This window comes from Lissotriton helveticus, chromosome 9, assembly GCF_964261635.1.
Source record: "Lissotriton helveticus chromosome 9, aLisHel1.1, whole genome shotgun sequence".
NCBI lineage: Eukaryota > Metazoa > Chordata > Amphibia > Caudata > Salamandridae > Lissotriton > Lissotriton helveticus.
In genome coordinates, this window is record NC_136070.1 from 557410412 (window position 1) to 557438348 (window position 27937).

General features: G+C 45.7%; 1 protein-coding gene across 1 annotated transcript in view; it reads left to right on the forward strand.

Moving 5' to 3' along the window:
- Window positions 1-4842: 4842 nt before the first annotated feature.
- LOC144781550 (reticulon-3-like) overlaps window positions 4843-27937 on the forward strand; it is a 121460-nt gene continuing 98365 nt past the window's right edge. The window contains exon 1 of the mRNA XM_078660454.1: window positions 4843-5074. Coding sequence (XP_078516580.1) covers window positions 4981-5074 — 94 coding nt within the window. The 5' untranslated portion in view covers window positions 4843-4980. The remainder of the gene's footprint in view (window positions 5075-27937) is intronic.

The window sequence follows — 27937 nt, forward strand, 5'->3', positions numbered from 1 at the left end:
CCCCCCTCCCTAGACAACTCCCACTAACGTAGGAGGCAAGTAGCCCCTATATAGGAGCACCCCGAACCCCTCCCCCCAACCCCACACAATGGTATACGAACAAACTATCCGTGGCTGTATACGCAGCTGTCAATCATCAATACAGTAGAATACAGCGGTACAGCCCCTCTCAGTCGTGAGTAACTTTTTTAAGGATATAAACATGACAATGTATTTCTTTGAGCCCTCAACCTTGTTAAGCATTTCAAGGAAAAACTTAAAAATCTTATGCTTATCACATTTGAGGGAGCTCCGCATATCTCAAGAAATTACTAAGATCTCCAATATCCAGATCCTTAGTGTTCAATCTGCCTTAGGCATTCAACCCTACTTGAAATACCATCTGAATGCATATGAAAAATATCTCCTGACCCGGTTTCGTTTTAATATATTCTTTCGTATTGTTTCCTTTCCGAAAATGCAAGATTGGTCAAAATCTATTACTAAGTGCCCATGTGATGATACTTCGGAACAATCCACAATCCATGTTACGCTATTTTGCAGATTTTATGAATTACCCCGAAAGCGATGGATTATCCCTCTATTGTCATCTATGGGTTTGAGATCCTGTCGTCCCGCTTTCCTTGCTTTGCAATACTTAGACTCTGAATTCATTGCCAAATGCGTAGCTGGTTTTCTTAAAACATGTATAAAATATCAGTGTAACTATGATTAATTTGTCTTTTAATGCACTCGCACTTTAACAACCCTCTGTTTAACAACCCCGTCTGATTTTAACCTTAAAAATGTATCTCTTTTTATGAAAATTTTGTATTTTGGTATAATTCCTTCTGACGTCGTATTTTTATAAATTGTTTGTTGTAATGTACTTTTTATGGTTCCTTAAAAATCATGGAAACCGAATAAAAGATATATGACTGACTGAATATGAGTGATGATTTAATAATAATTTGGAGTATTATGATTTGAATCGTCAGAAGGGTGGATTGATTGAGCAGATTTCATCTGCAGTCAGGCATTGCTTTATTTTTGTGCTTCAGACAAACTGCACACAATTTGGTGCAAGTTAAAACACATTGCACATAAGACATGAAATGAGGCCTAGTCAGTCTGAAATGCTTTTGCTGAATTAACGTGTTTTTTGCAGTGTAGAGAAAAACTTGGGATTTAAGTGGCCTTTTTAGCTTTGAAGATACTAATAGAATGTGTTCTCTTTTCCCAGCTCTTTTCCTTGTAATCTACACCCCTGCCCCTGTCTTAAGAGGCTTTGGCTTGTTGCATATTTAGATAAATATTTCAGTTTAAAACACATCTTTTTATAATGTGTGTTAATTAATAATGCACCAAACACTACACATGGGGCTAAACGCTTCTTTGCATGAAAAGCTAGCTAAAACATTAAAGCATGTTGCTATGAGTATGTGTGCGCTTTTAAAATTTAGGCTAATGCATAATAATGCTATGTTGTACATTGCACATTTTTTGCATGTTGTGCACAAATAATAGAAAAGCTGCTTGAAATTATTAGCTTTTGCTAGGGTAAAATAATACAAGGTATTAGTATGGGTGGAAAAACATAATGAGCTTATTTACATAAAGTTAATACTCTTTTGTCTTTGTTTTGTTTTTGGGCCTAAGAAAACACGGCTGTCTGTGAATCCAGCAAGGCTGTGACTTGCATTAAAAGAAGAGAGCATGCGCAGATTGTAGCAGCTTGCCTCAAGACACGAAGGAGTCACGGCCACTGTGAACTGTACATTCTTGTGATTGTGCCAATGTACCAGTGTTAGTTAAAGTATCCTTCCTGTCTACTATATGACAGGAAGGAAAATCAGACTGAAAAATGTTTTCCTTGTAAATGTTGCAAAAACATATGAAATGTATTAAATCATTAACGCTTCCTTTGTTAAAACTGGTATGGTTAGGAATTTAGAATGAGATCAGGATGGGGAGACCTCTTGCCATCGTGGCCGACCAATCAGGTACAATGTTTTCTGAATATGAAACATTTTTGTGTAGTCTGCCAAGAATTAGAGTATAATTAATGAACCCTTTGAAGGCATGGTTGGCTTTTTGGCTTAGGCTCTTTAGGCTCCGCTTCATTCATATGGGTTACGTACGAGAAACGTAGCGGGAGATTGCGCCAGCCTGGGAGATTTGCGTCCGAGGAAAGGGGAGGTTTCTTGCTCATAAATCCTTGCACGTCATATTTTTGGCACGGTAGGCCACATTCCTTTATGGTCTCGTGAAGGAGGGAGCGCTTTCAAGGAGCAGCTCCTGCCAGAGGGAGAGAGACAGATTGAGCATCACCAGAGCAGAGAATGCAGCTGATTAGAATAGGTTTAGATGATAACATTTGAAGTTTCTACTTTTGACTAATTAATTCGTTTTGAAAAGATTTGTCTTATGCATGTATTTCTCTTGAGAGATTTTTGCAAATTATTTAATTATTGATTAGCCTTGCAAGACGTATTTTTCTTAGAAACTCTTTAAGAGTTTTGACTGACATTTTGCGCCACGTTTTCTTTTCTAAGTGTGATGCTTATATGCAGACTGTAATATGTTCTGTATTAATGCTATTTTTCCGGTTTTCCAAATTCTGTAACCTGATTGATATTTTACTAATTAATAAAGGGTCAGACAAAACCTTAACTTTTGACTAGAAAATAAAACCCTTAAACATACTCAACAACTCTCTTTATTGGCTTAAATAATAATTGCAATTTTGACTGGGTATGTTTATGTAAAGTCTCCTGAAGGTAATACATGGTGTATACATGGTGTATACACGGTGTCAAGGGCCCAACACCTTTTCAGCAGTAAAATCGAGGTAGATGAGGTTTTGTATTGAGAAATACTGTGAAATTACCGCTGCATCAAAAGGATACCACTTTATTTTCCAGTCACCAATGGTTTGGTGGGACGGTCTAACAATTATTTTTTTTTTTTAAAAGGCATACAGTCTGCTTCAGTATTTGACATTGATGTGAGGAAACCTTTCATTGAAAAACTACAGAGCTATCTTAATACTCCTCACTATTACTCTTTTTCCTGATAAATCGTAGAGATGCCAGAACTAGTCTTACACCGCAGTAGGATAATGAAACATTAGGTGAACGCTGCATCGAAAAGGGTTCACAAAGATCTTCCAGTGTGGATGAGTGTGTAAGAGAACGCTTTTAATGCAAGTACAAATCCGCTGCTTTGGAACCAAATGAAGTGCATGGAAAGATCAGGCAATTAAATGTTGGCAATTGGGTTTTAGTAAAGAAACCTAAGAACGTTTGCCAAGGAGGGTCAATTTTTTTAGATTCTGTGCAAGTGGTGAGAGTTTCTCACACTTGTTTGTTGAAAAATAAGGGGTGGTGGAACAAAGGAGCAGTGGTCAGTCTAAAACCAAAAGGAGTTATTGGAGAACAAAATTAGAGTACATAACGGGAATGATTATGTTGTTTGGGAGTTGAGTTTTGACGGTAAAAAACCATGACCCAATACTGATGCATCACAAATGCAATGTTCAATTGAAATGCTATGCACTATCAGCAGAAATGCGCCGCATGAAAAAGCACGTTTTCTTGTTTTGGCTCAAATGTAAATCTGCCTATTGGATTTAGATCATTCATGTGTAACGAGGGTGTTCCCAGTGTGGCTACTTTAGAGAATTCCAATGAGAGCAATTTTTCCCAAGATTATGTTCTACGTTAACTTCTTTCATTTGTAAGTTTTTTTAATGTAGAAAGGGAGAATTTGTGTCATGATGTAGTCAGTGTTTTGTGTATGCGCTCGTTTTCTTTTCACACTCGTGTGATCACGATCTGGACTTCTGATTCGACTGCTGTCCAGATAGGCGAATTCCTTAGCATATTCCCGACTAGGCAGGAGCGTTTCCGGCTGCTATTCATGTTCCCTTTCGTGGACTTATTATCGCTTAATCTTTCCACAATAAAATTACTATTCGTGTTGTAGAATTTGTAATTCGCCAGGTTTGCCTGGCCAGCTTTCTTCACCCACCACCTCTACAATTGACCATTACAAGGTCTACAACCATCCAAGATGGCTGATCGCTTCACTTGCCCTCACCACTCTCCGGGGCCGCAGCCTAAATAAATGAACACTGCTTTAGGAGATGGGTTATCGTCACCCGTGTACAGCTCCCATTGCCGCATTCTGTACGTTTGCCAGTTACAAAGCGCGCGCATATAGCTCGTAACACTTCAGGGACCGTGCCGCCTCCTAAAACCGACTGAAGGGGAGCACAAGAGGGCGTTACCCTTAGTGCACTACCTTTGGCTCCTCCAGTTTTCCCCAGCATGACCACATGCTACACTCCCGAATCAATAAGTCTCCCCTAATACATGCAGTATGCGGTCAGCACCCTGCTTAACCCTCTCCTCAACCTATTCACGGTGCGAGTTCGGCGGCCATTATCTCGGTGGTCTAAATTCACGGCCAACAGGCTTCCGTTTTTAAAGCCTCAATTGTTCTTAGGCTTCAATGATAGTGGTGGGAGTCCTCTTGAGACCTGGAAGAGATCCCTTCTGTCCTTCGTTGGTGCAAAGCACACACAAGCCGTTTTCAAGAAGAACAAAGCACGTCATTAACCGTACTCAGCACGCTAGGCTTTATCTCATACCACCGTCAGGCACAGTGTGACCACGCCCACACCGTCCCGGCCACTTACTCCGCCCCCCCTTCTGGCACGCGCACTCACATAGCAGCAGCAGCTTCGTTCGGTGGCCACTCACTCCGCCCCCTTCTGGCTCGCGCACTCACAGAGTGTTGGCCCCGCCTCCAAAGCGCCAGCCCTTTCTCTATTTCTGCTCCCGCCGTAGCCCCGCCCCTTTGGTTAGGTCGTCCTCTGGGTGTACCCAGAGCCTCGCTTTGACTTCACTGTCCCCAGTCTAACGCCGCTCCCGTGCTCGGTCGTTGTTCGTTCGGGCTCCATCCTTGCGCCAGAAAAGGCCGCTGCCCAAGCTCACCATGGCCGAGAACGCCACGCAGTCCACGCACATCTCTTCGTCCCACGGGGCCGAGGCCTCTGGCAAGGCTGGATCCTGTTCGGGTCCCTGCGCAGGTGAGGAACCTCAGGCGGGAGGGGCGCGAGACAGGGTGCTATTTTGTAGCTCGGACCAAACGAAATTACTGGGGGAGGAGACTCATCAAGCATCATCAAACGCAACAGCAGGCCTATGTGGAGGTAGAAAGAGCCGCGAGATATATATATATATATATATATATATATATATATATATATATATATATACATACATACATACACACTGAAGATAGGTGGGGCGTAGGTGGTCCTTGTTGGTGAGGGCTAGAGCATACGATAAACGTGGTAGGGAGTGCTAATATGGCATTCAGTGGATTCCAGCATGGGACCGCTTGTACAGTATATTAATAAATAATTGTTAGGTGTGTGATTTCCTTGGTCACTACTGGCTAGCGGTACAGCTTGTGGCCTAGAGGCAGGGAGTAGGTAGGGTTGGGTGAATGAAGCAGGTGACAGCGTACGTTGGGTAGTTTATACACTGGACATTTGCATGCTGGTACGGGAGGCTAGTTAGTACATAGAGATGGCAGGGGTGGCATGAAAGGTTAGAGCGTAGAGTTGGTGCTCAAGAATATGCGAGTAATTGGTTGCATTGCTTGAAGTTGCTGAATGAGGTAGGCATATTACATAAAGCGTATTGTTGTGGTCTTAGATCGGATTACTTCTTGGTGTATAGTGGGGCAGTATGTAGTTTGAACTGTTAGGTAGGCCAGTACATATGGGTAAATGAGTTTATATGGGGTGGTGGCGTTATGTACAAGTAGGCAATAGACTAGCAAGCAATTTGGCTGGAGCAGCATATGGTATGCACGAGGAAGGGAGGTGTCATAGATTATCTCAGGGTATAGTGTTTTTGCAAGTAACAAATGTAGTGTGTTTAAGACTAGGGCTTACATGGTAGTTCAGGAACAATACTGGCCTCTGGGACCAGTGCATTTTCCTTGTCCCTTAATTTGGGGTAATGTATTAATCTACCAGACATTTTGGATAGAATAGCATTGGTCATAAACACAGACTATAAACTGTTACCTTCACGAGTATGTTGGTCTGTGGGCCCCGTTGTTAGCTTATCGGGGAGGTGTTCGTAGTACAGTTTCGACCTAAGGCTAGGTCAGTCCTCACCCTTTTAATGCTTGGAAGAAGGCGTGGGATAAACACAAAAATGCATATGCATCGTTGAGTTTTATGTGAGGGCTTTGGGTATTTCGCAGCCGATAGGTTTGATAGCGAGATACTGACACAATCTCTTGCCTGCCCTTAGGTCTAAAATGTGACGCAGCAATAAAAATGTACAAGTGGTTATACTCTCACGCCTCCCCTCCCCCACTCTACACCATCATGCCTTGCATGCCCGCCTCCCCGCCTGCCAGTTGCATGCTCATTTTCTCTTACGTTCAGCTATTCCTAATAGTGCTTCTTTGCTGTTTTTTTAATCGTAACTGTGGTTGGGAATGTGATGGGTGGAATTATGTTGTGTTCCGAAGGTAGTGCGGTTGCCTCTTCGTCTGCACAGCGCTTTTCATTTCCAAGTGGGGTTGAGCAGGCTTTGTACTGTCGGTGAAAGCCCATCCCAGTATGGTCAGCAGTCAGAAAGCATCGGCGTCGTTCCAGCGTCTCACGAGGCGGATGCCATGCCTCATACTAACCTAGCATGGTAGCTGGTTTCGAGGTGCGGCGCAGGGAGTGGTGCTGGATGCTTGTTTTGATCTAGTACAGCGCTCTCTTGTCCCTTTGGGAGGGGAAGAGTTGCTCTTCTGCCCGCTGACACCTTTTCTGGTCGAGAGGGCTGCAGTGCGGATGTGGGTTGTGGAAAACAGCAATGGACCGATGACGGCTCATAAAGAGCTGGGAGCCTTCATTGTCTGTAAATAAAATATGGGAGCGTCTCTTCCTTCTTCTTTGTTGGGTGGGAGGGGAAATCATGCCATAAACGGGTATATCCCTATCCTGTGGCTTTTCTGCTGGTCCTGGTTTGATCTGTACATGGTTGTGCATTTTCATGATCCCTCTTTTTTTTCCAGCAACGAAAAATGTGGTTCGATTTATTCTGACAGTTTGAAAATAACTGCGCACAATTTGTCAAAATACATGTGGTCTAAATCTGGAGTACTCATGTTATGTATCTCCAGGCGGCGTGTGTCTGTCTGCATAGTGTCAGATTACCCTCTGGTCATATAAATATTCTGTTTAGATTAGATTAACTGGATGCAAAGTTATTGTGTGACTGTCTTGAAAATCTAGCAATAATCTGGCTCGGATCCACATTAGGGGACACTGTTTAAATGCATGTAAGACAATGATTTTTTATAAGACATGGTGTCGGCTGTGCACAGTTTCTTTCACTAATTGGAGTGACACGGTATAAGGCTTCTCTCCAGTAAAACGATTTGTAAGTTCTCGTTGTTAGACGTTTTTAGAGGTACTGTTATGAGGAAGAGCAGTTCTCACCAAATAATCTGGAGTCGCGGTTTTGGGATGCAAATTAAACATGCACCAATACTTTACTTCTGTCTAAAACATCCTAACTTAGTTGGAAGTTATCAGGCATTTGTCTGTCACCGGTGGCTGCGGTCTGTTTAGGCGTTTTCCTTCTGTCGCTACACATCCAAGCGCATCTTAAAAGGAGCTATGGCTCTGCCTGTAACTGAAGTGATTGCTAAACAGCATTTCTTGCATTCTCAAATTTCTCATGACCATTGTTTTGCCAACATAAAAGTATGGCTGTAGTGGGGTATTGTGCAGTTAAGTCTGGCGATGGTGAGAGAAACTGTAAGACTAGCTAGCCCACTACCCGTTGAGGACCTGGATATAGATCTTTCCATCTGGGATTACGTGCAGGCCTGGTTTCTGAGCTAATAATAGTCTAACTTCTTGCCTTTCAGTCGTAGATGGAGTGTGCAGACTAGCACTAGCCTCCTATAATTGTATAACACGCCCACAGCTACTGGAATTATGATTCCGTCCGTGGCCATGCCATTTTCCACATGATTATGGTTTTGACATAAAATCTGCAGATTGTACTAATGGATTATAACAAAGTTTTCTAGCTTGAACAGTTCAATAGTTACTAAAAACGCAACAGCATGCATGGTAGCACAGTGAACGTTAATTGGCAAAATTTGTATGGTCACCTTAAATTTGTTGATTGTTGTATTTGGGTGTTATACTGGTACTAATGGAGTAAAACCTTTGCCCAGATAATGGTAACGTGTACAATATAAATATATATATTTTCTTAAAGTATTTTTTGTCTCTTGGATTGCAGAACGATGTAATTTTGGGTTGTTTGGTTATATAGATTGCTGCAGATAATTGCCAGTCACTATTTAACCAACACAATTTTAACCCCTTCTACGCTCATGATGAGCTCAGCTCGTCATGAGTTACGCCTCTTGTACGCTCATGACGAGCTGAGCTCGTCATGTAACGCGGTTTTCCGCAAAAGTCAGCGCACAGCGGGAAAACCGCTAGCGCGCATGCGGTTAAATTGCAATATATGGTTCTGCATCCCAGTAGTTCAAGTGCACCTTCTGATGCTTAACCCCATTTGTTACTCAGTGACTTGATGCAATATGTCACTGCAACACTTCTCTTGGGTCATTCTAGGCCCAGGAAGTAGTCCTTTCGCAAGAGCAAGTAAGTCTTGCCATAATTGAGAAAAAAAACAAAGCTCCTTAATCTAGACTGCTGATAACGCTACTCTGCCATGCTGTACACAGCTAGGCGTCCTCTGGGCTGTATGTATGTCAGGTGCCCACTGAGATAAATTTAGTTCTGTTCTTCTTTTATTAGCAGAATACTTTTATTTTGCCAGTTTATCCCAACTTCTCTAGTGTTTTTTGTGATCTTTATGATGAAGCTATTTTCGACACCCATGAGATTCTACACATCTGTTTTTGTGGCTCTCACTGACCAATTCGGTTTTAGAAGCATAGTTCTTCTTTAGTACAGCTGCCTCATGTAAAAGGATACAGATGTCGGTTAAGTTGCTGTTGGTAGCATCTTATCATATTTGTTAAAATATTTTATTGGAATTGTTCAGGACAACACACACCAAAAATAAGTGCTTGATTGGAACAGTTGGGGCATGCAACATTTCAGTCCCCACTTTATGTAGAACCTCACAGTTGCAGCAGAAATACGTTTAGATTCTGGCTACAATGTGGAACTTGCAGTCTGAGCTGTGGTTGTGCACTTTTACAAATGTTGAAAGTACCATGTTACTACTAGGAGTCTTCCATACCCTGTTTGAACAACATGTCTTCAGAAGCTGTCTGAATCTGGTGTAGTTAAAAGTGGACCTCTGGTTCAACAGCATAGTATTCCAGATTCGCAGAGCAATGACTGAGAACCTGCGTCCTCCAGTTCGTTGTTTTTTACACAGGCACCACCAAATAATGTATATGGCTAGATCTCAGTTCGTTGGTAGGACAATACTTACTGATCCGTACCTTCATGAAAGCAGCTCAGTTCAGATACAAGGCCTTAAAGACCGTGCAGCACACCGTGAACATGGATCTCTGTGCGACTGGCAGCCAGTGAAGGTCCTTCGTCACTTTAGAGATATGGCCATATTTGGGCAGATAATGCATCAGCCGGGCAACGTAGTTTTGGCTAAACATTTTTTTTTTATTGAAGACCGATTACATCATTGCTGTTTTAAAAACTAGCTAAAAGTGCCTGCAGAATCTTACAAATCCAATCAGTAATGTTTGACAAATGTCTGAGACAGCCAAGTTGCATTCCTCCAGAATTGGTGAGTGGGATGACCACGTCTCTCCCCATGAAGTAGCCACTGTCCCTGAATTTGAGAAGGGGGAACCCCCTCCCCCCACACCTGATTTGTATGCCCGAGTGTTCGCTTGGCGAACCCATCAGCTTATAGTTTGAGTGGAAACTTTGGAACCCTTATTAGCCATTCTATGGCACACAGAAATTTCGATTCTGAAATTCCAGATTCCTGCACAAATAGTGTATGGCTGGCATCCAATGTGGAAAGGACTCCCTCGGCATCAGAGGGAAAAACAGGTAATATTTCCTGACCCACGTTAAAGGGTAAAGAGTAGTCTTTGGAACGAAAGTAGTATCAAGTCTAAGCACCACCCAAGCTAGAAAGAAACGTAAAAAGGAGGAAAAGAGTACTCCAAACTCACCTAACTGCTTGGCTGGTGTGATTGCAAGCAAGAAAGTGGTCTTGGCAGATAGGGAAATCTCTCCTATCATCGTTAAGGTTCAAACTGTGTAATCTATAGGCCTTTCAACACTAGGAACAAATCTCAGGAAGTGGTGGGGTTAAAAAACTGTTTTCTTAACTCTGAAACTTTTAAGAAGTTTTGAAACCAAGGGGGGAAACCGTACAAAAATTAACATGAAGGGCGCGTATCTCTGCCCACTGAGAAGAGAGCAGATGGAGCAAGACCCTTCATGAACCAATTTCTTAAGAAATCTAGAACCGGAAACTTAATGGACAGATGATCCAAGCCTTTAGCCAGACGTAATTTCTGAAATTAACCCTGTGTTTCTTATTTGACTTTAGAGTTATTGGTTTGTGCAGTGTTGGGTCGCACAATGTTTGACTTGATTGTCCTTCTGTACTACAACATTCCACCGTACCAGCTGGGGAGCAAATGCCTGTAGTACCTGCTACACTGTTTTCTACTCTCCATTCGAGGACTGGCCTCCTTCCCAAGAAGACAATGGCCCTTTCTTTCTCGATTCCCTCAAACAGCCCCAGAGAGTGGCATTTGTCGTTAGATAACCTGGGGATGATAGTTCAAGGAGATAACACTTGTCAAATTGCTCTGACATCTACCAAAGCTGTTCCTCCCTGATGTGAGATGTAACTGATATGATGTTCGTAAGCCTGAGAACTATGTGACCAACGAAGGACATGATTAACAGTTTGAGATGGAACCTTGTCCATGGGACGACTGCAGGAGCAGTCGCCATCCGCCCCTGCACCTTTAACCATGCCCTTCCTGAGAGAGTGGGCTGTTGCAGAAGGTGACTGACAGACTATTGGAATGTAATCACTCTGGGCAGGAAGAAATGCCAGTCCTAGAACTACATTGAACTGGATACCAATGAACAGTTAGTCTTGTGTTGAATTCATGTGTACTTTGGGAAGTTGATGACGAACCCATGTCTTGTAGAATGTTGAGGCCTAGCGGAGCATCTACCTGAGCCATTAGAAAATAAATGAGCGAATAAAGGCAATCAAGTTATGAAATTATGGAAATATTTTGTAAATGAAAGCCTTCACTGGTGCAAGCACCTTTGTAAATACCCCAGGAAGCTTTTCCGTATATCTACGTTAGATGTCGAGCCATTTGCATACAGTAGTTATCACGAGAGCCATGCTTTGGTGCCAGCCTTGCCAACAAGTACCGGATAACCTAGAAGGTAATACACTGATAAAACTGTAAACTCTGAACTTATTGTGGTGGCTGATGAACCTTAGTAGCGACTACAAGCTGATCAAAGTTCACGGTTATCAACTAGAGATTGGCCACTCAACTCCTGATCTCATCTACCGATTGGAGTTAAATGCTTATGTAACCTAAAGTGCATTACATGATCTCAGCACTCTGGGAATCTAAGAGCATAGGTTTTGACTGCTCGCATGTTTCCCATGCTCGGGTATGTTTGATGATTTTGTCTGAATTTCAGCGCAGCTGACTGTCATGGATGCTCCACCTCGTAATTAAAATCAGAGCAATTTTAAAGCTAATTGATGGCGAAACAAAATATCTCAAATGTAACTGGTTTACCCATTGAAAAGTAGCCGTTTTAAAAGTATAATATATTACATATATCCATATCCTAATATACGTGATGCCCTACTGAAACCTTAAAGTTGCGACAATCCTGGTATTAGCTTAGATTATTCCAGTACAACTGCATTGTGCCAGGCCGTACTTTTCGTTTAACCTAAGTGCCTTGTAAAATCCCTAAATGCCTACTCTGTGGCCCTGTAAATCCTTGCAACACCCCCCGTTTTCATAATATTGCACTGCTTGGGATAATTCTGACAAAACAATGCTATGTTAGTCCCTCGTTCGCAGTGTTCCAATTTAATAATTTGCTGTCCATGTCTAACCTTTACTAAGATCCTCCCGTCTGGCTGTGGTGGTCAAAATACACCATATTTTGCACGTGACACAGAGCATTGTACATTGAGCAACGTAACTAAAGGAGGCACAGTGTCCATTCCCTATTAAACAAGCTAATGTATTTTGACAGTCCTCGTAAGAGATGAAAGTGTTGCATTAAGGCCTTGTCTTCATCCCAAATCATTTACTAATGCATTTTTAACTGAATGTCTTGTACTGAACACCGTGCCCTTCACCTACATCCAAGTTAAAGATTACTGTAAACGGGGAAAGGGAAATGGTCACATGGGATGCAACCAGCGAAAAGGGGATTATTTAGAAGTTTGGCATATGTTAGTTGTGGGCTCACCTGACTATTTCCCAAGCATTTACAATGCAACGGTCTCGCCTTTGCAAAAGTTAGAGCTATTGGCATTGTAAATGACAACATTTTTATTTGTGTTGGTTTTGAAAACAGATAAATAAATGGCATTGTCATTTACAATGCCAATAGCTTAATCTCTCGCAAATTGCACACACACAGAGCCCCACACACACACACAGAGCCCCCCACACACACACACACAGAGCCCCCCACACACACACACACAGAGCCCCACACACACACACACAGAGCCCCACACACACACACACAGAGCCCCACACACACACACACAGAGCCCCACACACACACACAGAGCCCCCCACACACACACAGAGCCCCCCACACACACACAGAGCCCCCCCCACACACACACAGAGCCCCCCCCACACACACACAGAGCCCCCCCCACACACACACAGAGCCCCCCCCACACACACACAGAGCCCCCCCCACACACACACAGAGCCCCCCCCACACACACAGAGCCCCCCCCACACACACAGAGCCCCCCCCACACACACAGAGCCCCCCCCACACACACAGAGCCCCCCCCACACACACAGAGCCCCCCCCACACACACAGAGCCCCCCCCACACACACAGAGCCCCCCCCACACACACAGAGCCCCCCCCACACACACAGAGCCCCCCCCACACACACAGAGCCCCCCCCACACACAGAGCCCCCCCCACACACACAGAGCCCCCCCCACACACACAGAGCCCCCCCCACACACAGAGCCCCCCACACACACAGAGCCCCCCACACACACAGAGCCCCCCACACACACAGAGCCCCCCACACACACAGAGCCCCCCACACACACAGAGCCCCCCACACACACACAGAGCCCCCCACACACACACAGAGCCCCCCACACACACACAGAGCCCCCCACACACACACAGAGCCCCCCACACACACACAGAGCCCCCCACACACACACAGAGCCCCCCACACACACACAGAGCCCCCCACACACACACAGAGCCCCCCACACACACACAGAGCCCCCCACACACACACAGAGCCCCCCACACACACACAGAGCCCCCCACACACACACAGAGCCCCCCACACACACACAGAGCCCCCCACACACACACAGAGCCCCCCACACACACAGAGCCCCCCCCACACACACAGAGCCCCCCCCACACACACAGAGCCCCCCCCACACACACAGAGCCCCCCACACACACACAGAGCCCCCCACACACACACAGAGCCCCCCACACACACACACAGAGCCCCCCACACACACACACAGAGCCCCCCACACACACACACAGAGCCCCCCACACACACACACAGAGCCCCCCACACACACACACAGAGCCCCCCACACACACACACAGAGCCCCCCACACACACACACAGAGCCCCCCACACACACACACAGAGCCCCCCACACACACACACAGAGCCCCCCACACACACACACAGAGCCCCGCACACACACACACACACACAGAGCCCCGCACACACACACACGGAGCCCCGCACACGGAGCCCCCCACACGGAGCCCCCCCCCACACGGAGCCCCCCCACACACACAGAGCCCCCCCACACACACAGAGCCCCGCACACACACACACACACGGAGCCCCGCACACACACAGCCCCGCACACACACAGCCCCGCACACACAGAGCCCCGCACACACAGAGCCCCGCACACACAGAGCCCCGCACACACAGAGCCCCGCACACACAGAGCCCCGCACACGGAGCCCCGCACACACAGAGCCCCCACACACACACGGAGCCCCCACACACACACAGAGCCCCCCCCCACACAGAGCCCCCCCCCACACACACACAGAGCCCCCCCCCCTCCAGTTACACACAGCTCTCTAACGGTTGCATCACTCCACCGCGCCAGATTACCATTCAGTGATGCTTTCAGGTGTAGATATGAAGATTCAATACCGGCCGCCCGACACGTTTAAGCCAATTTACGGGTGAGGTCTCTCTGGTGGGATGTTTGACAAATTTAAATGCACACAACAGTCCCGATTGCATGCAAAATTATTTGTAACTCTGAAACAGTGCCCCTTATTTGGGTATTCACAGTAATCCACGTAGAACGGACAATTTGTGCAAGTACTGAGGACGTGTGTCCATAAACCAGTAAATGCAAGGAGCTTATCAGTTTTCACAGCCCACTAAACTAAAAAAGCCATCTTAATTCCCAGAAAAATATTGTGACGCCAAGAGTAGTCTTATTGAAATAGAGAAATATTAAATCACCCCAGCACCCACAGATCCCCATCGACACTGCCAGATCGGGTGATAGCCGCACAACATATCACGATCACCCCCCCCCCCCCCAACACCCACAGACTGTAACATCACAGACAGAGCCACACTCACTCACAGGCAGCATCATCTCAGGCAGAGCAGGCGTTCAACGCACAGACGACCAGCAAAAACTACCCAGCACTTCTTGAAAACTTAATCGCAGCTTCCGGGCACGCTACAGGCGAGAAAACTAGCAAACACCTATAATAAATACAGACGTCGCCGCTGGGGCTGCTGACGTGTGTGGGGGTTGGGGAAAGGGGGGGGTGAGGTGGAGACCGATTTGGCACAAGAAATTAACCAACTCTACACCACAGCCTATGCATAATTACGCTACCAACGGGATAACAAAAGAAAAAGTTGCTCGTAAAACCATCAAACACACACATATAAATAATGGAGTTAAAGAGACAGGTTACTGCTTGTCAGCAAGGATCTGGAAAACCACCCGCGGAAACAGTGACCGGTACAATGAAGAACGCCCGGCGCAAACAATAACATAATCAAACAGTACACAAAACAGATCCACACTCAGCATGGGCCGTAGGGCGCACTGCTCGAGCGCACGCTGATACGCATAACTAGAATGACCGTGAGATCAAGCGCTGGAAAGTGCTATGGCGGTATAGGATTACTTAAAGACGCTATGCAAATGCCCGCAGCACACAAACACTTCTAGACCAGAAACGAAAGTGCGACACTCGCATGTTGGCGACCACTCACGGCACAGCAGCGCTCAGAAATTGTATTTTTATTTGGGAGCGCAGGGAACCCGCATACACAGTGCCCAGCGTGCACACATAATTTAACCCGGGAGGCGGACATTGCTGGTAATAAATAAACTCTAGAAAACTGCCGACCACAACGAACGATTCATGAGAATGAGGCTGCGTTAAGGAGAGTGTGGCGCGTAGTCGCCCGTCCCCAAAATAGCCACAGAGGGACTGTTACATTCCACCAGCATAAGACACCAGGGCAGATACACCTAAGTGTGAAATCTGATACTGAGTGCCTCTTACAAAGTCGACCAGCTAAAGCACCCCGTGCCACCCCGAGCAAAAACTCTCTCCAAACTCTCTATACCCGGGAAAAAAAAACACTGCCCCCCAACCACAGACAAATCAAGCATTACTAGAGAGGGCAAAGGTGAGCCTCGTGTGCACAGGACAACAGCAAGGGGGGGGGGGGCGCAGGGAGAGCCCACGCACTGCCCTACACCAAACTCAAAACACTGGGCGTTCTTTTGAGACAACTGGGCAGAGACAAGCCGCACTCTATGCCAGGACCTAACCCCAGCTAAAGTGGGCATTACAACTGCTGGGCAGGGGTGGCGGTTGGAGGGGAGAACTGGTAAACGGCACCTCCATTGCCCTCAACGTGGGTATCCTTGAAGGGGGAGGGTGATACCCCAAACTGAGCATTGGGTGAGAATAGAAGAGCCCGCCGCCCACACACACACATACCACACTCCACAGCTGTCGTCTATACCACCACATGGTGGGCAGTCAGTAAGCACGGGCACAGCGAGCTTCAAACTCCATTTCACCAACTACAAACACCTTCGTTACAGCTACAGCGAGCATTGTCTGTAGACAGACTCACGACCATCAAGAACCCCGCGCATCAGCTGACACCGATGTCGTCATACTCACAGCGGGCATTATCGCCACGTTGTGTTCCAAACATTAACAGGATCCACCAGATGCAGATAACTGCAGCCCAGCCAGAGCGGTCATTAATGAAGACACTGTCACAAATAAATGAACGAACTCGACCAGACAGAAATGACAGCAACACCCAGAGAGAGCAGGCATTATTCCAGATAGTCACACATGTCAAACTATCTACCAGCTGCAAAGTTTCCCTCACAAGAACGGGCATTATTAGAGGGTTAGAGACCAAACATCACCAACAACCATCCACCTGAAATAAATTACATCATCCTAGCCAGAGGGGCATTGTAAACACACAGCGGCAAAACTATCAACAAATCCCATCTGCAGATATAAAACATGAGCTTTATTCCAGAGGGGCATTATTGGAAGATAACGAGCCGCAGTAACGATTATCATTTTAGGGCGACATTGAGAAGAACAATGCCAGTCGGTGCCCAGCTCACACGCAGAGTGAGTCCCCGTGGCGGGCATCCGTAAACGGAGTCTGGCCGTTTCCTGGCATTCAGACATGCACAGGGAAGGCATTAATGCACCTCAGAGCAGCTGCACTGACAAACCTCTCGTTAGTACAGATTTGTGCGAGTGGTGGAAGTACGGGTGTGATACTGGGCGAAGGGGTGATAGCTACACGCCACAAACAAGTGCGGGCACACGTGCAGCAGTCTCAAGAAGGGGCGCAAAGACAGACCTTCGCTCTCAACTGCCCGAAGCATGCCCCGTATTTCAACTAAGGAGAACGCTGCGCCTGCGGTCCGACAACGGAACGGGTTACACCCATACTCTCCATGACGAAACAAAGGGGGGTTGGACAGCATCGAACACGGACAGTGGGCGGGCGGGAGGGAGGGAGGAGGCACGGACAGTCGGCGGGTGGGAGGGAGAACTTCGAGAAGGCACAGACAACGAGAGGGAGGGTGTGGGGGCGGGACTTAAAAAAAGACACGGAAACTCCCCAGAATCGCGTTCCGACGGGGAAAGAGTGATTGACAACCAATCTCTTCCAATGGCTAGCTTCCATTTATGGAGCTAGCCAATGGAAGAGAGGCCGGACAAAGCCCCATACTGTAGGATCTTAAGATTTCGCCTGGGCGGTGCACTGCTTCGCAGTGCTACGGCCAGGGCGAAACCTAAAAAGAAAATAAATTGCCTATGCTTCCTATAGGATGAGAGTTGCTGTGAGTCCAAAGGCAAGCAGACAAGTTAGTGCAACATTTGCAATAGAATTCCTCTTTTGTGGGTAGGTGGGAGATATTCAAGCCTGCGCTGTCAGGGATGGCGATCTAATAGAGACAGGCGGTTCAGAGATATTAATATAATATTGGTTCCAAGCGCATTCCAGTAGAGGTAAGACTCTCGAACATGGCCATAAGCGGAGACTTGTGTAGCTAGGAATTGGCCATGTTCTTTGAAGGTAGACTGTTTGTAAAGGTCCTCTCTCCCCAAAACTTTTTGGTATGCCTGCATTTGGTCACACTGGCAATATGTGAATAGTGTGCTGGAGCAGCGTTATTCAAACCTGGGATGGACTTCTTTGCGGTTGGAAGGGTAGCAGACAGAAGGGAAATATCAATTTGCATATGGAATAAAAAAAAACTGGTCTGTTCATTTGGTGGGCAAGTAGTGGGAGGGGCCATATTGAAACAAATATTGTTTTTCTGTTAGATTCCCTGAATAGGAAGTTAAAAGATAACATGTTTGGAACCCCAATTTTGATTTTACTTACCTGCTGCATGTTTCTAGCCAATAGATTCTACCACCTTCTGAATCCATCGTGGTAGGCACATTTCTCTTATATCCTTTCCTGGATGAAAAAAGGTAGAGTAGGGAAGGAAATTTGCATATTCTCATCGTTTTGCCATGAGCAGTATTTTTGCTCATGGTCACTTAGATATTTGCGTGAATGTTTGCTCATGTTAAAATTGAATTCATAAAATGTTGGTACTAAAACAGGTCGAGGAATGTCTGTAAAGTCTTGAGTCGTAAATCTGCACCACTGCAGGGCACATACATACAGGTTCACATTTATGAGTGGCTTTCTTTGAGAATCCCCTCCCTTCACATCCCTTAAGAGCATTTTGTCCTGGGCATTGGACGATTGTTTTAAAACTTTCACTGTCAACTGTAAGTGATGGTGAGATGAAGTGTGACCGATAATGGCAACCGTCTCTTCCTCTGGGCCCTCAGTGCCTGTAGGAAAACTACCTTTTTTGGATTTTCACCCCGCCTTTAACATCTTTTAGCTGGATCCCAGATTTTAGATGGCTTTAGAATTCTACACTTTAACCCTGCTAATTAGCAGTAAAATGTCTATGCTTCCCCTTTAAACATCATCGATTTGGCATATTCCTAATTTGTATATTTAACTTACCTAGGAGTTCCAAGTATATGGTTCAAGGTCTACTTGGAGCCTGGAAGCTAAATGCTTGTAGTGGATTTCAGAACCTGTTGTGCCATCCACTAGAGTGTTAGTGCGAACATGCTTCTGGTCTGCCATTGTAGCCCAGCTGTAGCAGTATAAAAACTGCAATTCGGTTTGTCAAAACAAACTCTTAGGAGGGTTAAAATGGCTTTTAAAATAAAGTAACGTCAGCCCAATGCAGCTCTTTTAGCCCACAACTCAGGGTGCATGGTAAGTAACACGTAGAAATGCAATGTTAACATGCCCTTACAGTGACTAACACCCAAAAGCAATTTTCAATGTGACAGGTAGCCATCCTATGAAGAAAACCAGAGTACAGATTCAAATTCGAACACTATATCTCAGGAATGGGACATGCTACAAAAATAACTATTTTAATAGTTATAAAAACATCCAATTCACTTGTGAAGCCCAATCAAGTTGGTGTTGGCCCTTGGAGCTTTTAGTCCATTGTTTAGGGCGTGCTCAGATATGATTCCCAGCCAATAACTAGTGTCATGCATGAACGCGGCACCTCTGGATACTCAATAAAGAATACTTTCTGGACCTGTGGAAAAGCAGAAGAGGACTGGACCTTGTGTGACCTGAGAGGAAGTCTGAATGGCTCTGTTCACTTTGGTACTTAGTGTAAGGATCTAGGTGTACTATATAATTTGGCTGTGGTCTTATCATAGAGTACACTCACATATACAGTCTTGGGTCCAGTCAGAATAGTTTACTTAACTGTATCTAAACCCTGGGTAGCTATGGCTGCAAGCAGTAAGGCTTGATCATGAAACTTGGTGTGAAGCATTTAACAGCACCACACAACAGAATAAGATCACCACACACCAATATAAAGGTACAGCAATTTATAAAAAAAGAGCATCTTTTAATATATTTATAGAGACCTTGATCATTAAAATCCACTGGAGAGTTCCGGAGATGCACAGTTTAGCACTTTAACACTTATAAATGCAACCACAAACAAGCTTAGGCAAATGTAAAGTTTGAAAACTTTTGAAAAGTTAGTTAGTACTCCGGCCCAGCTTTGGCAACCAAATCCAGCAAGAATGTCTAGGGGGCCAGCAGGGATACTCTTGACAGTTTTCTGGCCACCAGAGTGTTTTTGAAGCAAGTTCCAAACTTTACAGGTCAGCCTCCATCTAAGTCAATGGAGAGGTTCTGCTGCTGAGGTGTGCAGGCTCAAAGATGCTCATGCAGAAGTTTGGTCGAGTCCTTGGTCGACAGGTGAGTGGGGGTGACTCTGTTCAGGGGTCTGGAGGTCCCTCAACGTCTTCTGTGCGGGGTCCCAAGGGCTGTTTATGCAGACCGTGCACTCTTGCAACACAGGGGTCATAGTGCAAATCTTTGAAGGCTGGTGTCCCATTTAGTCGACGATTCTGGTCACAACCAACTCTCACAGTTCCACTATTTGGCTTTCTCCAAATTGTTCTTTGGGCTGTGTGCTATCGGGCAGTGGCAAAACGTCTGCATTGGCTACCAGGAATGCGACTTGGACTCTTTCAGCTTTACTGTCCACAGGTCCGCCAACTGATCCTTGGAGTCTCTGCTTCGGACCGGGGCTGTGAATCTGCTTTTCCCCCTGAGTGGCTATTCTTGGAGAGGAGGCAACGCCTCACTCTGCGGCAACTGCCTTTCTTCCCAGACCTGGGAGTCGTTCACATGTTGTTCAAGGTGGTCCGAAACCAGTTTGTGTTGGTGCCTTTGTGAGGCCACTGGAATAGCTGGAGTGCATAGTGGCAACTTTCCAAAAGTTGCTTAGCTTTAATAGTGACTTTAAATCCGGCCTGGGCATCAGGACAGATTTAATGTCCCAATTAATGATATACCTTACCCTTTTAAGTGGTCCCACTCAGGAATTGGACGGATTGGGGTGCTAACAGTTTGATTTTGTGTTAACCAATGGGTCTTTTAACCTTTTCTCAGCAAAATGACAATTTAAAAAGGTTGTTGCTAAGACATAATAAAATACTGTATGTCCTTAAGGGAAGTTGTGGACTTGTTGTTAAGGGTAATGGCAAAGTCGAACTAGCAGTGTTGCATACTGCCCCGTCAGTCTGTAGTGGTTGCTTCAGGCCATTTTGTCTGTCACATGCAGGGTGGCACAAACCGTGCTGCAGCCCTAGGTGAACACTCTTCTTTACATGCCCCTGGAACCTTGGGTACCATATACTAGGAACTTATAAGTAAGTTCAGTCCTTGCCAATTGGGTGTATCCAATTAAACATACCGTTTGTAATGGGTCAGAACACTGGCATGGAGGTCTGGGCAGCAGGCCTCTGTGCATTTTCAACGTCGAAAAACCATCGGCCAACAGTCCAAATGGGCAAAAAGAGGGGCGAAAAGTGCACAAAAGCCTGTTTCCTTACACCCATGACAGTTATTCCTAAAGGTTGATTTTCTGTTCGAGCCTCATGAAAACCGGAAGCTACAAGAGCTCATTTCCTGGAAGTATCCAGCAGAGCAGTAGTAACTGGGCCTGTATTGGAACCTGCTGTTGGCATCTGCCTGCCACCCTGTAAGTCTCTAAGTGTCTCTCCTGAGTTCCTGGGGGACTTTGAAGTGTACTCCTGGTGGATTGGGTCTAAAGCATGAAGTCCTAAGGTAAAATCTTTGACTAGGACAAACCAGGTTGGTGTATTTGACCTGCGCTCCACCGTGGTCTGCCCCATATTAGTTTACTACGTTTGTTGACTATCATTGGTTCTTTCTGCTATTTCTACCTAAAATTACATCTCCAGTTCCGCTTATTGGATTTTTGGGATCATTTAGTTTACCCACCCCAAATAATAATCTCATCTCTTACATTCCCACCCACTATTCCAGACACTACAGCTCAACCAAAGGTGGCTGGACACTTATTCTTGCTAGAGACTTTGTAGTATAGGTTAATGTGGGTAGAGCACAATTATATTTAGTGTTGGTAGAAGGAGAGTAACAATTGTCCTGCATTAGCATGCTTGAGAAATAACGAGCCTAAACCCAGCTCAACCTGTTCTACATGTACATTGCCCAGTATAGGCCCTTTGTAGTTCCAAACCATCTACCCTATTTGATTTTACAAGCACAAAGCCTTAGACACTTGTGCGTGGGGGCTTAATATTCTCTTTTTCTGGCAGGACCTTGTCCACGAGTAAATCAAAGGATGACCGACCCCTGGTGGAAAGTCCATGCTTTGCCTGCATCCCTCCTTACACCATCTCTGTTCTCCTGTCATCCCTGTTTTGTACCGTACCACATTCCTTTGTAGCTATGCTCGTATTGCATAAATCCCATGCATCATAGAATAAAACTGAGCACCACTGGTAGCTGCACATTTATTTGTTCCGTCATAAGAGGCACAAGTACAGACAGCTTTGTGGGTTCATGTTTTGGCTCCAATCTTCGACTAAAAGTCGAAATCCCGGCAGGTTGATAGTTTCAGCCATTGGAACACTTTAAATGTGCACCAGTCAATTGAGCACCTATTCCAACATACTGTAATGGCTACGCCGTGGTGACCGGTGTAAAATGTGTTTTGTTTACTGAATGTAGGCCACAAACGTATTCTTAAATGTGACCTATTAAACTTCCCATGATGTATGCATGTACAAGGGAAAATAGTCAAATCCAATAGTACAGATTAGAAAGCAGACTTGCACCATGAGCTTCATGAAAAACTACATAAACCATTGGGCAGATTTAGAAAGCAATTTCTAGTCTAGCACTCTGAGACACTTCCTGACCCACGAATAGTCTGCAGTTTTATAAGACGTCTTCAGTTGTCGAATCTAACACCAAAGATGAGTTTCGGTCAGATGTTCGAATCTAAGCATTTGGAAGTGCGCGCTTACTCTGTTTTGAATGTAAAGATGTTTGCATAGTATGTTCTACCGATGTCTCTCCAGAGAAGACTGGCGGCTTTCACATCCCGTTAATGACCGCGGACAGGAAGCTGATGCTTGGTTCCGGAAATTGCATGTTCACTCTTACACGAGATGAACGTTATGTGTTTTATTTTGCAAAATGTACTCCTTTTTACTGCCGGCTAGAGCTTTTATTTTGTGAACCTGCTGCGTTCTACACTTCTTGTGCAGCCTTGGTCGTGTTCTCTCTGTACGTCATTGCGCTTGTTGCTCCAGCCCCCATCATCCATAATTCTGGGTAATGTGGATTCTTTTACTGCAACGTATTTTTGGGATTATTAGAGGTGAGGATACAGTTCCTTTCCAGAGCCATGCTTGTTCTTTTGAATCCCAGTGCTTTGTGCAACCTGCTCACCTTTCTACATGGTAAGGATGCAGGCTGCTCGGATGTTCATTGTCTACCGTGCTAGTCTCTGTGCTGTGAAAAGATCTGTACGTTTTTAGGAAAATGTACAGTGCCGAGGTGTCACCCAAGAGGTTACTCCTCGCTGCGAAGATGTAAGCGTGGCCCATGTCGGCCTGCAGTGAGTCACCGGGGAATGGAAAATGTTAAACACCAGCCATCTGCCTAAGACTAATGCATCTTGGCTAATGCTTGGATCCATTTTGATTACTTATTGATGAGACGTGTGCTTCAGTTTAAGGTTTTTTCGATTGTGCTTATACATACAGTACAAAAGGGGGTGGTAATGGACGGAGCATCTGAACCAATCAAACACTCACACCCAGTCAAATGATCTGGGTTTGATCCATCACCGTTCTTTAGCCTACTCTGCCACCCCAGTTCAGACATGGCTATATGCAAATCAGTCTGACCCTGTGCCTCATGGGATAGTCCAGCCCGAACTGCCAAGCCATGCCTTCCCTGGACCGGAAACAAGCTTCTGAGGACCGGTTTCTGGCATTACAGCCGTCTTCAGCCCGGCTTGCTTGAATCCAGTGGCAAAGTGAGCAAGGGACTCACGTCTGAGCATACCCTGCCACACTTATGGCGGCCAAAGCGGTACAAAAGGGGGTGGTGATGGACGGAGCATCTGAACCAATCAATGTGGATAGTCCTACACATTCAGCTGGCCACACTCTTATATATTTATTTTTTATTTAAAACACTTGTAAAGCGCAACTGTCACCTGGCAGGTATCCTGGCGCTGTGAGCTTACTCCTAAGGAGGAAAGAGACGGGAGGCTAAGAAGGGGTTAGAAGTGAGCGGACTTGGGGAAGAGCCAAGTTTTAATTCGCTTTCTGAATGGCAGGAGTTCTGGAGTTTGGCGAATGTCGACCGGCAGACTGTTCCATAGTTTGGCGGCGGCCACTCTGAAGGATCTTCCCCCGGTCCTTACCTTGTTAAATCTGGGTACCAACACAAGGCAGGCTGAGGTGGATCGAAGAGTTCTGGTGGGGGGTGTACCAGGAAAACATTTTTTGTAGGGGTCTGGGGCCCGTTCCGTGTAGTGCCTTGAAGACAAGGCAGAGTGCTTTAAAAGCTATGCGCTGCTTCAAAGGGAGCCAATGTAATTTGGCCAAGGCTGCTGTGGCCGAGGATCTCCTGGTCCAACCAAGGGCCAGTTTGGCTGCAGCCGACTGGACTCTTTGGAGTCTGTCCAGAAGAACAGCTGGGGACTCGAGCAAAAGAGCATTACAATAGTCAAGGCGACTAAGGATAGTGCACCTGACTATTAGTGCTCTGGCCTGGGTGGGGAGTAGTGGCATGATTTTACGTAAAGAACGCAGTAGGGCTGAGCATGTAGAGACTGTTTTGGTTACCCGCGTTTGCATGCTAAGGTTGTTATTCAGCATGACACCCAGATTGCGGACGCTAGTGACCGGCTGTGGTTTTACTGGGTTTTCCGGGGACCAGAATTCAGTAGGAAATAGACGGGGGATCCGGCTCCCAGAGCAGGATCCCCCGCAGGATCTGGACGGTGTCTTTTCCAATGACCCCCGATTGAAGATCGGTATCCCTATCCCCTTAGCTTGGTCAGACCATATGGCTGTGCCTTTTGAGCTCATACTAATCAGGATGCTCCCCTTCGCTCGGAGGTTAAAAAATGGAGACTTAGAAGGAGCTTCAGGCACATTGTTAACAAAGCACTTTCACCCTTCCTCAAGATTATGGATTCCCTCTCAGCCCCTCAGAAGGTGGAGGCTATAGTGGAATCCCAGGAGCTCTGCAATAAGATCTCTACCTTCTTTCTCACAAAAATTGACGACATCTACAGCTCCCTGGAGCTCCTCAACCGGGAACTAGATTCCTCTTCCTTTCCCTCATTGGCCTCTTTTTCGGCATATGACCCCTCTGAATCTATACCTTGCTTGCTCACCTTCCCTCTGCTCACTCTCGATGAGTCTAAGTGCCTCCTTGACAGCATTAAATCTGGTTCTCCCTTGGACCCCTGTCCGCTGCTAGAGGTGCTTAACCTAGCCATTACGGAAGGGGTTTTTCCCCATGCCTGGAAATTGGCAGTGGTTAAGCCTCTCTTGAAGAAAACTTCTCTGGACCCTGCGGGCCTTAAAAACTTTCGGCCTATTTCTTTGCTTCCGGCCCCGCTAAAATACTAGAAATCCATCTGACCACCTTTCTCGATGACTCGAACCTTTTAGACATCTCACAGCACGGCTTTCGAAGAGCCCACAGCACTGAATCCACTCTGACTGTGGTGGTTAACAACATTCGTTTGAAGGTGGACAGGGGCCAGATCACTGCTGGTTCTACTGGTTAACGGGTGTACTTTGATTGTTCTTTTGTGTTACAGTTTCCAAGAAGACTACTGTAAATTAAGCTCAGCACTCTTACCGTGACACATTATAAAAAGGATGTCCTGGAGTGGGACTGGCTGGTCTGGGAAGTGGGTGTTTCAAATTGTTATCCCTCTTAGAGTTAAATTATTTTTTGGAAGCCTTGAGCACCAAGCCGTGGCCATAACCACCGTCAGCTCTCTGTCATCAGAAACGATCACACTGTTACTTGTGAAGTTAGGCGCAACCTGTTCAGTGTGTGAACCAGACCTTTAAAAGGCCATCTGTCATCCTAAGGCATACTTGTAGATGCGGTGCAATCTGTTCCAACATAACTGTATTCACAAGTTCTCCACCTGTGCTGAAAATGTTTTTACCCAAGAAGTATTCCTATTGTAAGAGAGCTTACATGCTGCTTTAGGAAGCTGCTCTGAAATGCCAAACTTTGTGTAGGTGTGCCCCACTTGTTAAGACAACTAGTTATCCTATCCCACCTGCTCAGAACGAGCCAGTTAAACATTTCGCAGGTCTGGTTTGCACACAGAGCATATTGCACCTGCTACTTGGAACAGGGTGTTAGTACTCTAAATGATGGGTGTATTCTGAGAGACCAGGACCATGAAATGGGAGGTTCCCACCACTGGCTGTACAAGTACTCAAGTAAGAAAAACTATTGAAATATGAGTAAATGTAACTTGTTGACTCCACCAACTTTGCTTCCTACTTGGATACTGACGAGCTTTTACTGAAATCTTTGGTGAAAGTAGATTGCTGCATGATTTTTCTTGTGTAGGAATCCTCGTTCTCCAATCCACTCCTCATTTCTTCAACTGCCCTCTAGAAGGAGACTGGATTTATTGTCCGGAGTAGTAAGTGGTACGGCGGTCTTTTCAATATAGCATCACTTGTGCATAGTTGAATGTGGTCCTCTGAAACATGCCTTGGATGCAGGAGGGAGTGCTCGAAGTACAACCTGCCCAGGACGAGAAAGACTGGCTTAAATCTGCAGTGATTGAAATGGCTAGATTGAGGCATTCACTCAGCCTGACGTTCCTAAGCAGTCTGTGGCACTGATCGAATGTTTGGCTCACCCATAGGGACTTCTTCCCATTGTCTGGAAAGGCCTGTTTTGGAGCTTATACATTAGAATCCAGCCAAAACAAGTTAAGAACTGTGGCAAATATTGATGTATGACCCCGTGCTCACTTTTCCTTCGGCTCCTAATGCATTGCTTGTGGCTAGTTTGAAGCTGAAAAAGTCACGTGGATAGTGCAAACCATAGAGACACTGTACTTCAACTGGTTTGTTTCTGTATTTGCGTCTTTACACCTTATAACCTCCCCCCCCCCCCCCCCCCCCGAAGTGTGGAGTTCTCCTTGTTCTCCATGCATACCTGATAGTGCTATAGAGACCATGTCTCAGTAGTTGCAAACTAAGAACAGGAGTCGGTGTGCAGAGGATGGTTGTGGCACAACACTCCTATCTAGAGCTTAGAGTGTTGCTGTAAAGGCTATCTAAGCAGAATGTGACACTGGAAACAAGCTTTGGCAAAGCCAGTAGATCTCTCCTTTGGGACCGATTGGCTTTGCCAATGCTTTAAAACCTACATTATTTCTTTTTTTGCAAATTATGTCCCAATTTATATATACTCTTCCTTTGAGTTTTCTCTCAGCTTGTATTGCTATCACCCCCTTTTCCTCCGGGATCCCACATTTTTTTTCTACTGCACAATCCCTGGCCTTTTGAAGGATTACATCACCTTGTTGTAAGCGAGCTTGCTGATGCATTTTGATGGGCTAGCACTTTGTATTGTCCTTGACACGGAAGTCTGGAACCGTTGGTCCTGATAGGCATTAATAAATACAAAATAGCAATTCGTTCGACCTGGCATAGCTGGTCATGGCTTACAATTGCATCACATGCTTTTTTTTCCTGCTGCAACTCGAAAAGGCCCCTTAGGTTTTAGGTGACATGTCAGCAGCTGTGCTGAAATCAGCTTCGACCCCTCCTGCCTCAGCAGACTGTCATGACCTTCGGTTATTTGCGTCCACCCTTTCAAAATTTAAATCTGGCTACAGCTTGCTGTGTTGCCCTTTGAAGAGCTTGTTGCAACTCTAGTTGACTGCACCAAATGCTCCCGCTGGCCATTGTGAAAGGGCATTACTGTGCAAAAGTATGGAAATGGATGCAATACCAGACACTTATGCCAAATCTTTAAAGCTCCGCATACGTTGGAGACTTTAGAAAACCACATTTAACAGGGTGATAATAGTTATGGCGTTTTAAGTTGCAGACTACACAAGGATCTTCTCCTTGCAAAGCATGCACCATGTTTGTCATACTGGTTGTTTTTTAAACCGT